The sequence below is a fragment of the Aquarana catesbeiana genome, linkage group LG01 (assembly GCF_042186555.1).
Source record: "Aquarana catesbeiana isolate 2022-GZ linkage group LG01, ASM4218655v1, whole genome shotgun sequence".
NCBI lineage: Eukaryota > Metazoa > Chordata > Amphibia > Anura > Ranidae > Aquarana > Aquarana catesbeiana.
In genome coordinates, this window is record NC_133324.1 from 879,212,349 (window position 1) to 879,226,005 (window position 13,657).

The 13,657-nt window shown below is 40.9% G+C and overlaps 1 protein-coding gene across 1 annotated transcript; it reads left to right on the forward strand.

The window, feature by feature from the left end:
* Positions 1–6,326: 6,326 nt before the first annotated feature.
* On the forward strand, positions 6,327–13,358 carry S100P (S100 calcium binding protein P). The gene is made up of 2 exons (XM_073610472.1): positions 6,327–6,550; positions 13,149–13,358. The coding sequence occupies exons 1-2, from the start codon at positions 6,413–6,415 to the stop codon at positions 13,296–13,298; spliced, it is 288 nt and encodes a 95-aa protein (XP_073466573.1). The 5' UTR covers positions 6,327–6,412; the 3' UTR covers positions 13,299–13,358.
* Positions 13,359–13,657: the final 299 nt, after the last annotated feature.

The window sequence follows — 13,657 nt, forward strand, 5'->3', positions numbered from 1 at the left end:
GGGTGAATACAGCCCCATCTTTATTAGCCTTTTGATCAATCCGAGGGATTCGGGAATGTCACAGTCCATTGTTTGTTTTTTGTTTTATGTATTGGGTATGATGTCTTATTATCCACTTTATTGCTTGAGGGCATGTGTGCTGTAGTTCCTTTTACTCCAGGCACTCATGCATGCTTATATGTATAAACGTTTACACTCTTTCTTAGGGATGCACCGAATGGGTTTTTTGTGGCCGAAACCGAAAATAAATCTTCCTTGATCCCGAAAAACGAAACCAATACCGAAACAGCACCGAAACCGAAATAGGCTTTTTTTTATCTATTACCCAAAAAAATTATTGGATATACAAAATTGTGTTACATTCGTATTCGTTATATTATTTATATTCAACTTAATCATTAATTTTATGAAGAAAAGAATACTACAATCCATGTCCAAAAGTACTTTAATAAAGAGTAACCCACATAAAAATAAAATAAAGACTGCAGTCAGTGCACATTGCACCACCATACCAAATAAAACAGGCATAAAAAAAATTAAATATTAAATATTTATTATTATTAATATTATATATTATTATTAATATAATAATAATATAAAAATGCCAAATACTGACTTTTTTATATTTTATTAATTTCCAACTTACATCAGAACTAGTAATTCAGTTCTCTCTTCCTAAGGTTTCAACGGCTGGATGTGCGATATAAAAGTGTATGTATGTAGCTGCGGGTTAGATACATACTAGTCATACAGTAGACCGCACTGTGTTCCGGCCCCGGGTATGGGCGGAGACATCCTGGAAGTGGAACACAGACTAGTCTACAGCAGCGGTGCTCATCCAATCACAGCAAGCAATGTAGACTAGTCTGTGTTTATGGAAGTCACTGCCCATACCCGGAACACAGTGCGGTATAGTACTGTAGTATGTAGACAGCCACAGATACAGAACATACAGTTTTGCATTTGCACATGCAGCGGGCTGACAGCTTAGGGAGAGACATAGTTTAACTTTAGCCCAACAGCAACAAACTATGGTACAGTAGTTCAAAAGCTGGAGTTCTCTCTTAAATTGAAGTGCAAAAAACTGTAGAAGAACTACAATGAACAACCAACAAATGGCACAACTAGACAAATGGAACATACTAGGTAGTCAGTCATACTATGTTGTATGTTACAATTGTCCAATAGCACAGTCCAATACCAATTCATTTACTATGTTCAACATGGTAAATGAATTGGTCTATGATACGGATTTTTAAATCTATTTCAGTAAAAGTGGCAGATTTCGCTTTAAGAACAAAAGCTGTTCAGCTTTCTCACAGGAGAGACGTTTCTCTTCTCATCAAGAATATGAGATGCTAGACTAAATAGTCTCTCACTCTCTGTACTGGTGCTTGGGGCAGATAAATATCTGCGTGCAATCTGTGCAAGCAAGGGAAAACGTTCTTTGTTGATGCGCCAGTACTCAAGTGGTTTGTCGCTTCTGGCAATAGGCTGTTCAGCTAAATAAATGTCCAGCTGTTGGGTAGCTGCACTTGTTGTGACACCGCTATGGATTGGGGTGCATTTGTGTAAAATTTCTTCAAACATATCAGATATTGAGGGAGTGTGTTCCTCTTCACTTGTATGTGACCGTTTCTCACTTTGCTCTGTGCGACACCTCGAAACTCCTTCACTAGATGCTTCCACCACCTCCATTTGTGCCAGTATCATTTCCCGTGCACGCTGCTTTTTCTCCACATTAAAGTAATGCTCTTTAAATCGAGGATCTAGAACTGTTGCAATGCAGTACAATGCAGTACAGAGGGTTGGACTCGGTTTCTTGAAATCGGTTGGTTACGGCCTCCAGTAGAGTGGTTTTAGCCGTTTTTAAGCCATGGCCTGTTTCTACCTCTTTTCCAAGCAGACGCTTCAGTGCAGCAATCAAGGGGATAACTTCAGCAATGGAAGCATTAGCTGAGCTTATTTCTTTTGTTAACTGTTCAAATGGAGATAGAAGAGACAAACTATTTTCAACTAACGTCCACTGATGTGCACTCAGTGTTGCTGGCAGCTCGTAATCTGCAATGTATGCAGCTAAAACACGCTTTTGTTCAAAAAGACTTTGTAGCATATAGTAGGTGCTGTTCCAACGAGTGGCTACATCTTGCTGCAGTCCTTTCGGTGCCATTCCAAACTGCATCTGCAAAGCTTGTAATCTGGAATAAGCAAGCGGAGAATGCTTAAAGTGACCCAAATTTTTCTTATTTTTGATACGATATCAGATATGGTGCGCTGACTCAGCAATCCTTTATTCACAGCCAATTGTAGCGTATGTGCCATGCACGGTATGCTTTGAAGTTTACTGTCCTCCATAGCCTTTGCCATGTTCCGCGCATTATCTCGGACAATCAAATACACTAATGTGTCAAGTGTCAAGCATGGTTTTTAAATCATCAGATATTGCTGCTGCAGTATGTGATCCAACAAACTCACGTGCGTTAAGTAGGATGTTTTGCAATTGAACTTTGTCATCTATCCACTGCGCTGTCAGGCTGAGCATGCTCGTTGGACTGACATCTGAACTCCAAATGTCGGTAGTAAAACTGATTGCTATGATGTCGGTAGTCATGAGCTCCTGAACGTGTTTTCTAACACTGCTAAACAATTCATGTAAACTGGTATCTGCAAAGTAGCATCTGCTTGGTAGTGAGTAACGCGGCTCAATATGTTGCATGAGCCTACGGAATCCAATGTCCTCCACAACAGAGAATGGCTGGTCGTCTAATGCAATAAATTCCATAATTTTAGCTGTAATGGCATGAGCTTTGGGACCGTCACTTGCATATTTTTTAACCTTTTCAAACACTGTGGCCACAGATGGTGTTAAGCCTGAGGCACTTTTTGAAAGTGGCGCTGTTTTCTTGTAATCAGAATGCTGAACTGGATGACGTGTTTTCAGGTGGTATATCAAACCTGTTGTTGAAAAATTCTTTGGCACTGTACCCCCTCTTGAAATTTCTGTTGATCAAAGAGTACAGATTGCAAATTTGGGGTCTTTATCAGAAACTTTAAAATATGTCCACACTGCAGACATGGTCCACCTTTGCTGGTAACGTAGAATAATATCATAGAATGATTTATAGTGGGAGTGAAATCTGAGGGGGGGTAAAAAAAAGGACAAAATCAATTTAAAAGCTAAACCCCAGGAGGCAGCTTTAAAAAAATAAAATGAAAACTAACCAATCCTTTTTTTTTTTTATGGCGCTGCTCTTAGCATGCAAGGTAGTTATGTCTGCACTGCAGTACATCCGACTAGTACCAAAAAAATATAATTGAACTGAATAAATTTGATTTGAAATGGAATGGATTGCAAATTGCAATTGCATGCTATTTTATTTTTTTGAGCTATTCTATAGTATACTTCATGCGCCTTGTTGTCATTGAATAAAATTTGTCACTTTGTCTCACCGTAGTATTATAAGTTATACGACACTGACATGACAGCAAGCGCATGAATTTTTTAAACATGACAGTACGCAATAAATAATTATTAATAATATATTATGTATGCAATATAATATATATTTATTGCATACTGTCATGTTTAAAAAATTCATGCGCTTGCTGTCATGTCAGTACTGTATAACTTTTACTACGCTGTCAAAGTGACACATTCAATAACAGCAAGCGCATGAATTTTATACTGTATACTACAGAATAGCTAAAAAAAAAAATAGCTTGCAATTTGCAATACATTACATTGCATTTCAAATCATATTTAATCAGTCAGTTCAATTATATATATTTTTTTGCTACAAGTCAGATCAGATGTACTGCAGTGCAGACACACAGTCATTTTAAATAGTTAGACTCAGTACTAGTACTATACAAAAATAATCAAGAAATAAAATGACCAGTTTGTTTCTGTCAGTTTAAGAAGGCAAAAGCAGCAATGCTCACTGGCGAATAGTAATGGTAGCCATCCAGGAGTGACAGTGCCCACTCTTGTACTTGAGTATGCTATGTGCAGCCCTCTATGAAGCCGTCTCTCACTTCCCAGTACTGTCTCTCGCTTCCCAGCAGCGTTTCTCAGGTCCCAGCAGCGTCTCACAAGCACGAGGAGCATCCGCGGGGAAGGTGCCAGCGTCTCAGCAGGGAACGTGCTTACGAGTGCGGCATTGTGGCGTCTTAACCGCGAGGAACGTGCACGCCGCCCGCACAAGTGAGGTCACCTGCTGGTTCTGCCGCCTCTACTGCACATGCGCGATTTTCGGCACCAGTATCGGCAAGAATTCTCTTTCGGCTTTTTGCCGAAAGGGCCATTTTCGACCAATATGTTTCGGTAGCTGAAATTTCGGTGCATCCCTACTCTTTCTGTATATTATTATGCTTATTTTTCTACAGATCAACACTTTCTATTCAAACTCCTGAGGAAGCAGGTTCCCCCCAAAACATGTTGAGTGAAAGACTGGATCATTATTAATATAGATCTCCTATAGTTGGGAGGATACTATACTACAATATTCACTCTCAAGGGGAATATATATCTTTTTATGTTTCTTGCGTTTTGTCAAATGTTGTTGACAAATATATGTGAAAGGATTCTTTTAACCTAAGACTGGTGCAATATATATTATAATTTTAATAAGAATTTAGAGTTGTGAGTTTAGTTGTACCATGAAAGTCCTGAATGCCTCATTTTTTTCCAGATTTTGAATTTCTGATCTATAGGATGCAGGTACAGTTATTTAAACACTTTTAAACAGTGTAGCACATACAACTAAACTTTCTCCTTAGATCTCACCAAAAACAATTAGCGCATACTTTATTCAAAACTAACCAGCATACTTTATGATAAAGATCTGTTGTTTGACTCTCTGGATTCAACATTCACAAACAGGTCAGCCATCAGAAATTTTGGGGCCCCTTACACAGTTTTAAGCCTGGGCTTCCTGGCCTGACCACCAACATTCCCCAGGGCCTGCCCATTGGCCGTTCCTTCAAATCCGCCCACTGGCCATCCCACTGAGTTCTTTGGTGCACCCACTTTTATTTTGACACTCTTACAACTTAATATATGAAAATAAGCTCACTCCAGCAAAGGGCTGGCCCCATATATTCAGCAAAGAGACATCTCAATGCAGCAAACAGACATCCCAATCCAGCAAAGAGAGAGCCCCATATATTCAGCAAAGAGACAGCCCCATATATTCAGCAAAACAAAAGCTCCATATATTCAGCAAAGAGACATCCCTTTGAGTGCATCGGCTCTTTTTGGTTTGGGCCTGGGTGGCCAGGCCCCTTGGGACACCAGGGCCCCCTAAATGTGTATCGGCTGCCCCCCCCCACTATAGGGGGGGCCCTGTTCACAAAACCTAACAAACTAATAACAAACTAATGACTTTGGGGTTTATTTACTAAAGCTGGATAGTTCAATATCAGACTCACTTCTGCAAAGGAACCAATCAGCTTCTAACCTCAGATTGTTCAATTAAGCTTTGGCAATAAAACCTGGAAGCTGATTGGTTTCTCTGCAGAAGTGAGCCTGATTTTGCACTCTCTAGCTTTAGTAAATAAACCCCTATGGATATTTTCATATCAGGCTTTTTCCTGCACTATATCTATACCTGGAAAATACTGACTCAAACCAACAGGATCAAAAGTAAAGTGACTGAAATCCTTTCTTTTCTAAGGAGTCAGATTAACACATTGGTATGTTTCTGGTCAGGTCCAACCCTTTTTCAATCCACCCGAACTAAAAGTGGAGTTCTCTGTGCCAGTCTTTTAGGGTATGTTACCTCTGTCATTACATTTACCGCTCTGAGGTCATCTTTCTGTGAGAGCAGGGAGTTACAAAGGCACAATGTTGCGGTGATGATATCAGCAACACTCCCTGACTCATACATGACCACCTAGCACCATAGAAGAGGCAAAGAAGAAGTGTTTTATGTGACTGGCAAGAAGAAATCTAAAAAAGGGAGTTAAGCCTGCAAAATATCAGATACCAATACCAATAGTTATTGGTGGAAGGGTGACATGCCATACAGTATATTGCCCTTTTCTTCTATACAAATTACTACAACAATACAATCTAGCATAAATACACCTATAATCTGGTTTAGGAGACAAAAACTGCACTCTGTAGTAAGGTGTGTCTGATGTTTCTTTTTAAAACTCAACCTGAACTAAGCCAACTATGGCCACACTAATGCTCTGAGTCAACATTTGGCAAACACAGATAAGAATTAATATAAAAAAAGTCTATTTATCTTAGTCATTAGTAAGACTGTTACACCCAGCCATGGCAATTCCACCAGGGTATTTACTTAGATAAAGATTTTCTATAAAAACTGCAGCAAACCTCAGAAGCTTCACTCTGCCTACAACCTATGACCAAACTCTGCAGCTGCCCAGGTGACTGTTTGCAAGGATGACAGAACTGGAGACCTCGATGGCTCTGCTCATAGAAGTCTTTGACAAATATGCCTGTACAGAAGGCAAAAAAGAAACTTTAACCAAGGAGGAGTTGAAAAAACTGATGGAAAAAGAGTTGCCTGGTTTCCTTCGGGTATGAATTTGCTAAAGTATATGATGGGTTATATGTATGCATGAGGAGTTATCCAAAGATGAGTAGATAGTATGAAGAATACATCTTCCAGACCGCAATGTATATCTGTAGTCACAAAGCTTTTGTTTTTAAAAAGTAGGGAGGAGATAGCAATAGTAAACTGACAGAGGTTCTGTCTGTGTTCCCACGAGAGTATCACCCTCTCTGGTTCTGATGACAACTGTTGAAGAGTTCGTGTTGGGCGTTTAACTTAAACACTGTTTTCCATTCGATTGCCTACAGCTGTAATGGAATGCAAACGAGCTGGGAATTTAATTTAACCGCTGTGTTTTCCATTTGATTGCATGCAGCTGTAATGGAGTGGAAAACGTAGCAATTGACATGAAAGTTATGTTTGACCTGCTTTGCCTGCAGTTCAAATGCACCTTATTAGGACATGCCGTGTCTACAGAATCTAGGGTTGCGACCTCATCCCTTTAAAACCAAACACATATTAATTACCAGTTGACCATCTGCTCCTCCTCAGCAAACTACACTCTCTTGACCTCTGATTCTGCTTTATCCTGGTTCTCCTCCTACCTATCTCAGCGCACTTTCAGTGTCACTTACAACTCGATCTCCTCCGATCCTCTTCTTCTCTCTGTTGGGGTACCCCAAGGCTCCGTCCTTGGGCCCCTCCTATTCTCGCTCTATGCCTCTTCCCGGGCCAGTTGATAACCTCCCATGGCTTCCAATACCACCTCTATCCCGATGGCACCCAGATCTATCTCTCCACTCCTCAACTCATCCCCTCGATCTCCTCATGGATCTCAAATTTATTGAATGACATATCGGTATGGATGTCACACCACTTTCTAAAACCCAATCTTTCTAAAACCGGGGTTGTTATATTTCCTCCTTCCCGGTCCCCCCCCCCATGACTTTACCATTATGATCAACAGCACAACCATTGGTCCCTCCACACATGCCAGGGTGCTGGGTGTAATCCTTGACTCTGACGTCTCCTTCAGCCCCCACATCCAATCACTGGCTAAAGCCTGCCGCCCTAACCTCCGCAACATCTCCAGAATTTGACCCTTCCTGACTAATGAAAGAGATGGGTTATTCCCGCGCTATCATATATGGAATCGGCTAAAAATAGAAAAGCTGCATGCACTGTTAAAGGTAGGCACCTGACCTCGTAAGTAAATCTAGAAGATGGGTAGTGCTGCGCTAATCCTAGGTTTTTATCAAAAAGGTGTATATTCAGTAGTATACATAAGGAACTTGAATGCGTGACTGTTTGTCCTGACTAATGACACCACAAAGCAACTTATTCAATCCTTGATTATTTCCCGCCTTGACTATTGCAACTCTCTCCTTAATGGCCTACCCTTACGCAGGCTATCCCCCTTTCAGTCTATTATGAATGCTGCTGTTAGACTAATATACCTCACTAATCGATCCGTGACTGCTGCCCCTCTCTGCCAATCCCTTCACTGGCTTCCCCTACCCCACCGTATAAAATTCAAAATGCTAACCACAACATACAAGGCCATCCACAACATCGCCCCCAGCTACATCACCAACCTCATCTGCAGATATCGCCCAAATTGTCCCCTCCGCTCCTCCCAGGACCTCCTGCTCTCTAGCTCCCTTGTTACCTGCTCTCATGCTCGCCTTCAGGACTTCTCCAGAGCCTCTCCCATCCTTTGGAACTCCCTGCCCCGATATATCCGATCAGGCCCTAACCTGTCCACCTTTAGGAGATCCCTGAAAACTCACTTATTCAGGGAAGCCTATCCCACACCCACCTAACAACTGTCCCTGAGCCACCCCCCATCAAATCATTCCCTGCATCTATTACCTTTTGTACCCTTACCCCCTCCCTTTAGAACGTAAGCTCTACAAGCAGGGCCCTCCTGTCCCTTCTGTATTGAACTGTACTGTAATTGTGCTGTCCCCCCTCTACATTGTAAAGCACTGCGTAAACTGTTAGGCCTCATGCACACGAGACGCCGGTGCAAACTCTGCTGAACACATGTTTTTAAAAGCTGAAACCGGCGTTTAGAAATACCCGTTTTGCCGCGTTTGCATGCCGCTTTTAGCCGCGTTTAGCAGCGTTTGCGTCTAGAAGCGTCTGCAGAGCAGAGAATGACATTTTGTCATTCTCTGCTATGGTATAGTGTTAGTTCAACTGTGTTAGCATACCAGATTTGGGGTTCCTAGCACCAAGTGGCCCCGAGATATGGGCCCCCAAATTCGGGTCGCTAAATGTCAAGCACTTTTCTGCAGCAGAGAATGACATTTTGTGACCCGACTTTGGGGCCCCATATCTCTGGGCCACTTGGTGCTAGGAACCCCAAATTTAGATATGTTGTAGTGCTAGTTCCACTGTGTTTGCATACCACACTTGGGGTTCCTAGCACCAAGTGGCCGGCCCAGAGATATGGGGCCCCAAAGTCGGGCTGTAAAAAACACTTATAAACGCAAACGCAGCTAAACGCGGGTACCGGCGTTAAGCCGCGTTTGGCGTCTGAAACGTGGAAAACTTTTGCGTCTGAACCCATTTTTTTGCTTCTGGAAAAACGAGGTTAAACGCAACTGCCTAAAAACGCCAAAAAACAAGACTGTGTACATGGACACATAGGATAACATTGAATGGGTTCAGGGGCAGTTGAAAAAAGTGTCCAACTGCCTCTGAACACGAGTTTAACAGCGTCTCGTGTGCATGAGGCCTTAGAGCTATATAAATCGTGTATAATAATAATAATAATAATTACACAGGTTCTGTGGCTGATTAAGGTGGTAATTAAACTCACTTGGTGCCTTATCTGCATTAAATTAGCTTCAGAACCTGTGTAATTCATATGTGTTTGGGTTTAAAGGGATGAGGAGGCAACCCTAACAGAATCCCAACACAATTTAAAGCAAGTCCAACGCAGCCTCTGAACTACCATGTGTGCTGCTCAGTTCGTGGGATTCTGCTGACCTGCACTTGACATGCGCAAAACACAGGAAACGATGCCCTTAGATAAGATTTCCTCTCATTTCTGACATGTCAACTTCCTTTATGTTGTATCTGAGACAGGAAGTCAGGGGAAATCTCTCCAACGGGGCACAGACAAAAAAAAAAAACTGGCAAAGGTTCTGACTTTTGTATTCCCTGCTCTATCCAAATCACTCTCCACTCCACTCCACTCTCTCCACTCCTATGTGCGAGTAGGAGTGGAGAGAGATACCTGTTTGGAGTGCTGCACATTGGCTGGAAGCTGACAGATAGCCAGATGACAGAAGAGCCGTAAGGATCGCATAGAGTAGAGGAACGGCAGCATTACTGGTGTCATTATCATCTGACCTGAGGCACCCACTCTGTCGCTCGGTACCCCTGTAGGGGTGATTATCTCTGGTGAGTGGGGTAGCATTGGGGGGTGAGCACTTCAAGTCACCATCTGAACAAAACGCACAGAAGTCACTGTGGTGAGCCCTTAAGGGTGAAATAATCAACTTTCACATTTGAACTCTGTTCTCCTATCTGGTTAAAAACACCCATTTTTGCATGGACTATATATATAAAATACTTTTTAGTAGTTAATCATCACCTGGTATAAACAAGAATAATTGGAATCTACCTTTTATGCACGTCATCCTTATATTTATATATTTATATGTTTCTATTTTATTGTATTTAATGCATAGGGAGTGTTTGACTTTATCTTTAATTTGTTACACATAAAGAAATTTTTAGGATTATAAGCGCCACATTGTCCCAATACTTTTGAACATTGGGATCAATCACAACCTCACTCAATTTTTTGTATACGCATATGGAAGGGTTAACACGGATATCACATTGAGACCACTATGCACATTTCATTTTCATTATTTTCAAAAAAATTTTTCTGGCGCCATTTTGTCTCAATATTTTTGAACTCTGGGGTCAATTTATTATTTTTTATTCGTAACTTACTGCATAGTTCACCACATTATTTTCCCGCTAATTTATTACATATTTCACCCTGGCAGACATTGTATTTCACCGGGGGGACATATTTTATTTTATTTAGCAGTTTTATTTAGCAATTTCTAAATCACTGGTGTTTTGAGTATTTTGGTTATGCCCGAATATATGGGTTTTTCTTGTTTGGGACCCTATTATGATAGCTGATGGTGGAGTTTTTTTATATACTGTAGCTATATAAAATTAGCTTGCATTTTATGACACCTGTACCCATTATTTAACAACGGAGAGGGCAGCGCCATTCTCATTCTCATACTATTTATCCAAGTAAATCATAATGAATGCTTCTGGTTTTTGGAAATGCTCACTATCCCCCTATGCTCCATACACACGATCAGAAATTCTGCCAGCAAAAGTCGGATGTGAGCTTTTGGTCAGAAATTCTGACCGTGCCTATGCTCCATTGGACTTTTGCTGGCAGAATTCCAGCCAGCAAAAGATTGAGAGCAGGTTCTCTATTTTTCGGTCGGAAAAAGTTCCTATCCGAAAATGTATTCGTCTGTATGCAATTCGGACGCGCAAAAAATCATGCATGCTCGGAAACAATTTGACGCATGCTCGGAAGCATTGAACTTCATTTTCTCAGCTCGTCGCAGTGTTGTATGTCACCGCGTTCTTGACGGTCGAAAGTTCAGAGAACTTTTGTGTGACCATGTGTATGCAAGGCAAGCTTGAGCAAAATACCGTCGGAAAAACCATCCAAGTTTTTTCTGATGGAATTTCTGATTGTGTGTATGGGGCATAAAGCTGGATTCACACCTATGCATTTTTAGTGCTTTTTGCATTTTGCAGATTTGTACTACAGTCCAATTACCATGGTTTCCTATAGAACACGTTCTGTAGTGCAAATCTGCAAAATGCAAAAAGCACTAAAAATGCATAGGTGTGAATACAGCCTTATGCCACGTACACACGAGCGGACTTTACGGCAGACTTTCCCCCATCGGACGGGATTTCGTCGGACAATTCAAACGTGTGTGGGCTCCAGCGGACTTTGTTTTCTCAAAAGTTGGATGGACTTAGATTTGAAACATGTTTTAAATCAATCCGTCGAAATCGAGTCCGGTCGAAAAGTCCGCTCGTCTGTATGCTAGTTCGACAGACAAAAAGCCACGCTAGGGCAGCTATTGGCTACTGGCTATGAACTTCCTTGTTTTAGTCCGGTCGTACGTCATCACGTACGAATTCGACGGACTTTGGTGGATTGTGTGTAGGCAAGTCCGTTCTTTCGGAAAGTCCGTCATAAAGTCAGTCGAAAAGTCCGCCGAGCAAAGTCTTCTGTAAAGTCCGCTCGTGTGTACGCGGCATTAGAGTTAAAGTACATGGCTTGTATAAATGCTCTGCTGACCCTACTGGCATTTCCAGCTTTCAAGATATATAGCCCTTGGCCCCTGGCTATTTGCATATCTCCAAATTTTAAACTGTATAAAAATGTACAACAAAGATTATATTAGCGCACAGGAAAAGGTCAATACAGTCCTAGAAGCTAGAAGTCCAATGCAGTCCATAAAGATATTTTAGGCTCTCTGCAGACTAAAAAAAAAGTCATTTGGATGGTAGTTCACAACGACTTTATTTGGTCCCGTTTTAAATCCAATTTATGTATAGAAATTAAGCTGGAGCTTTTACTATAACTTTAGAACAACTGTTATTATTCCCTTTATTATGCACTAATTACAGTATTATTATGTAATTCTCTTATGTTTTCCTCATCATCGTAGATGTCAAGTTACATGCAACCCCAGTGCACTATGACAGCCAGTGGCGGCTGGTGCTCCATCTGGGGGGGGGTGGGGGGGGTGGGGGGGTGTTAAACAAACCACCTGACTTGACCTCTGCCCCCCAAGTCCGCCCTTTTTTGAACCCAATTAGAGCCTCAGGCTTCAATCACGTGCTTAAAAAAAAGAACCCCATTGGAATCCATGCATCCGGCGCCCTGCATGTAGATTAGGGGCCGGGCACATGGATTAGGGGGGTGGCGCCCCTGCGCCCCATATGGAGCAGCTGCCACTGATGACAGCCCAGAAAAAAAAAAAACCCTTCCCTTTCTTTTTTCAGAGACGGGATGATCTTAGTGCAGAGGCTGCCAAAAAGCTGCAGTCATCACTGGGCTATATTTTTCGAAAAACCCAGCATACTCTGAGAACTGAGCATCATGGATAAAGCCTATAATAAATATTTAATTGTTAAAAATTTAAAAAGGCTAAAAAATACTTAATAAAATTAAATTGTAAAATAGTGTGCAAAACACATATACATACAATTGCTAAAAAAAAAAAAAAAACATTCAGTTTCTGTTACATTATGGATCCTCTTTGCTAACCAGCAAAATTGAATGCAGGGTAACTGCTTTGTTTTATGCAATTCTACAAATTATGGGGCCCCTTTATGGATTTTGGATTATGGATTAGTTGTGTGAATCTGCTGTGAAAAAAAATTATAAATAGACGCCATGTGTCAAGTAAGCACATAATTACAGTACGTATCAGGTACAAAAATAATTAAAGACGAAAATATTTTTAGGTTAAAAAAATGTTACTGGATGTTAAAGGGTATATGTTATCCACTAAATTACAAACTATCTTATTTTTATTTTAGGGTAGCAAAGGAAAAGAGAATTGTGACAAGCTTATGAAGGACCTGGATGAAAATGGCGACTCAGAAGTCGATTTTAATGAATTTGTCATCTTTGTTGCTACATTAACCTGTCTGGTACACGATAAATTTCAGAAATGCGACAAGAAATAACTAATTAAACCAGTCACCTTTTATAAATAAAGCTCTGTCATTTACAATACAGTACATAAAGGTATCAACTCTTTTTTATACCATGTTTACATTGTACATATACCGTATACCATGCAACATTGCACAATTAGGTTAGGTTTTATGTGGCCTGGTTGTCAGTGGTTTCCTTCTCTTCTGAGCTGGGAGCTACAAAGAGGACACTAGAGGGATAAAGCCCTACATAATTTTACTTTGTAATACAGAATACAAGCATATGTTTGAACAGGTTGTACTGGACCTTCTGACTACTAGTCTTACAAGGTTTGGAGTAAAATTTGGTGATGTCACTAATGTGCTGCTTTCTAGAGAAGAATCTGTAT

Bases quoted from the DNA above. Each gene is read 5' to 3' on its own strand.
- S100P (XM_073610472.1), top strand. From the start codon at position 6,413: ATGACAGAACTGGAGACCTCGATGGCTCTGCTCATAGAAGTCTTTGAC. The intron at 6,551-13,148 runs GTATGAATTTGC...TTTTTATTTTAG, and splicing joins AGTTGCCTGGTTTCCTTCGG to GGTAGCAAAGGAAAAGAGAA.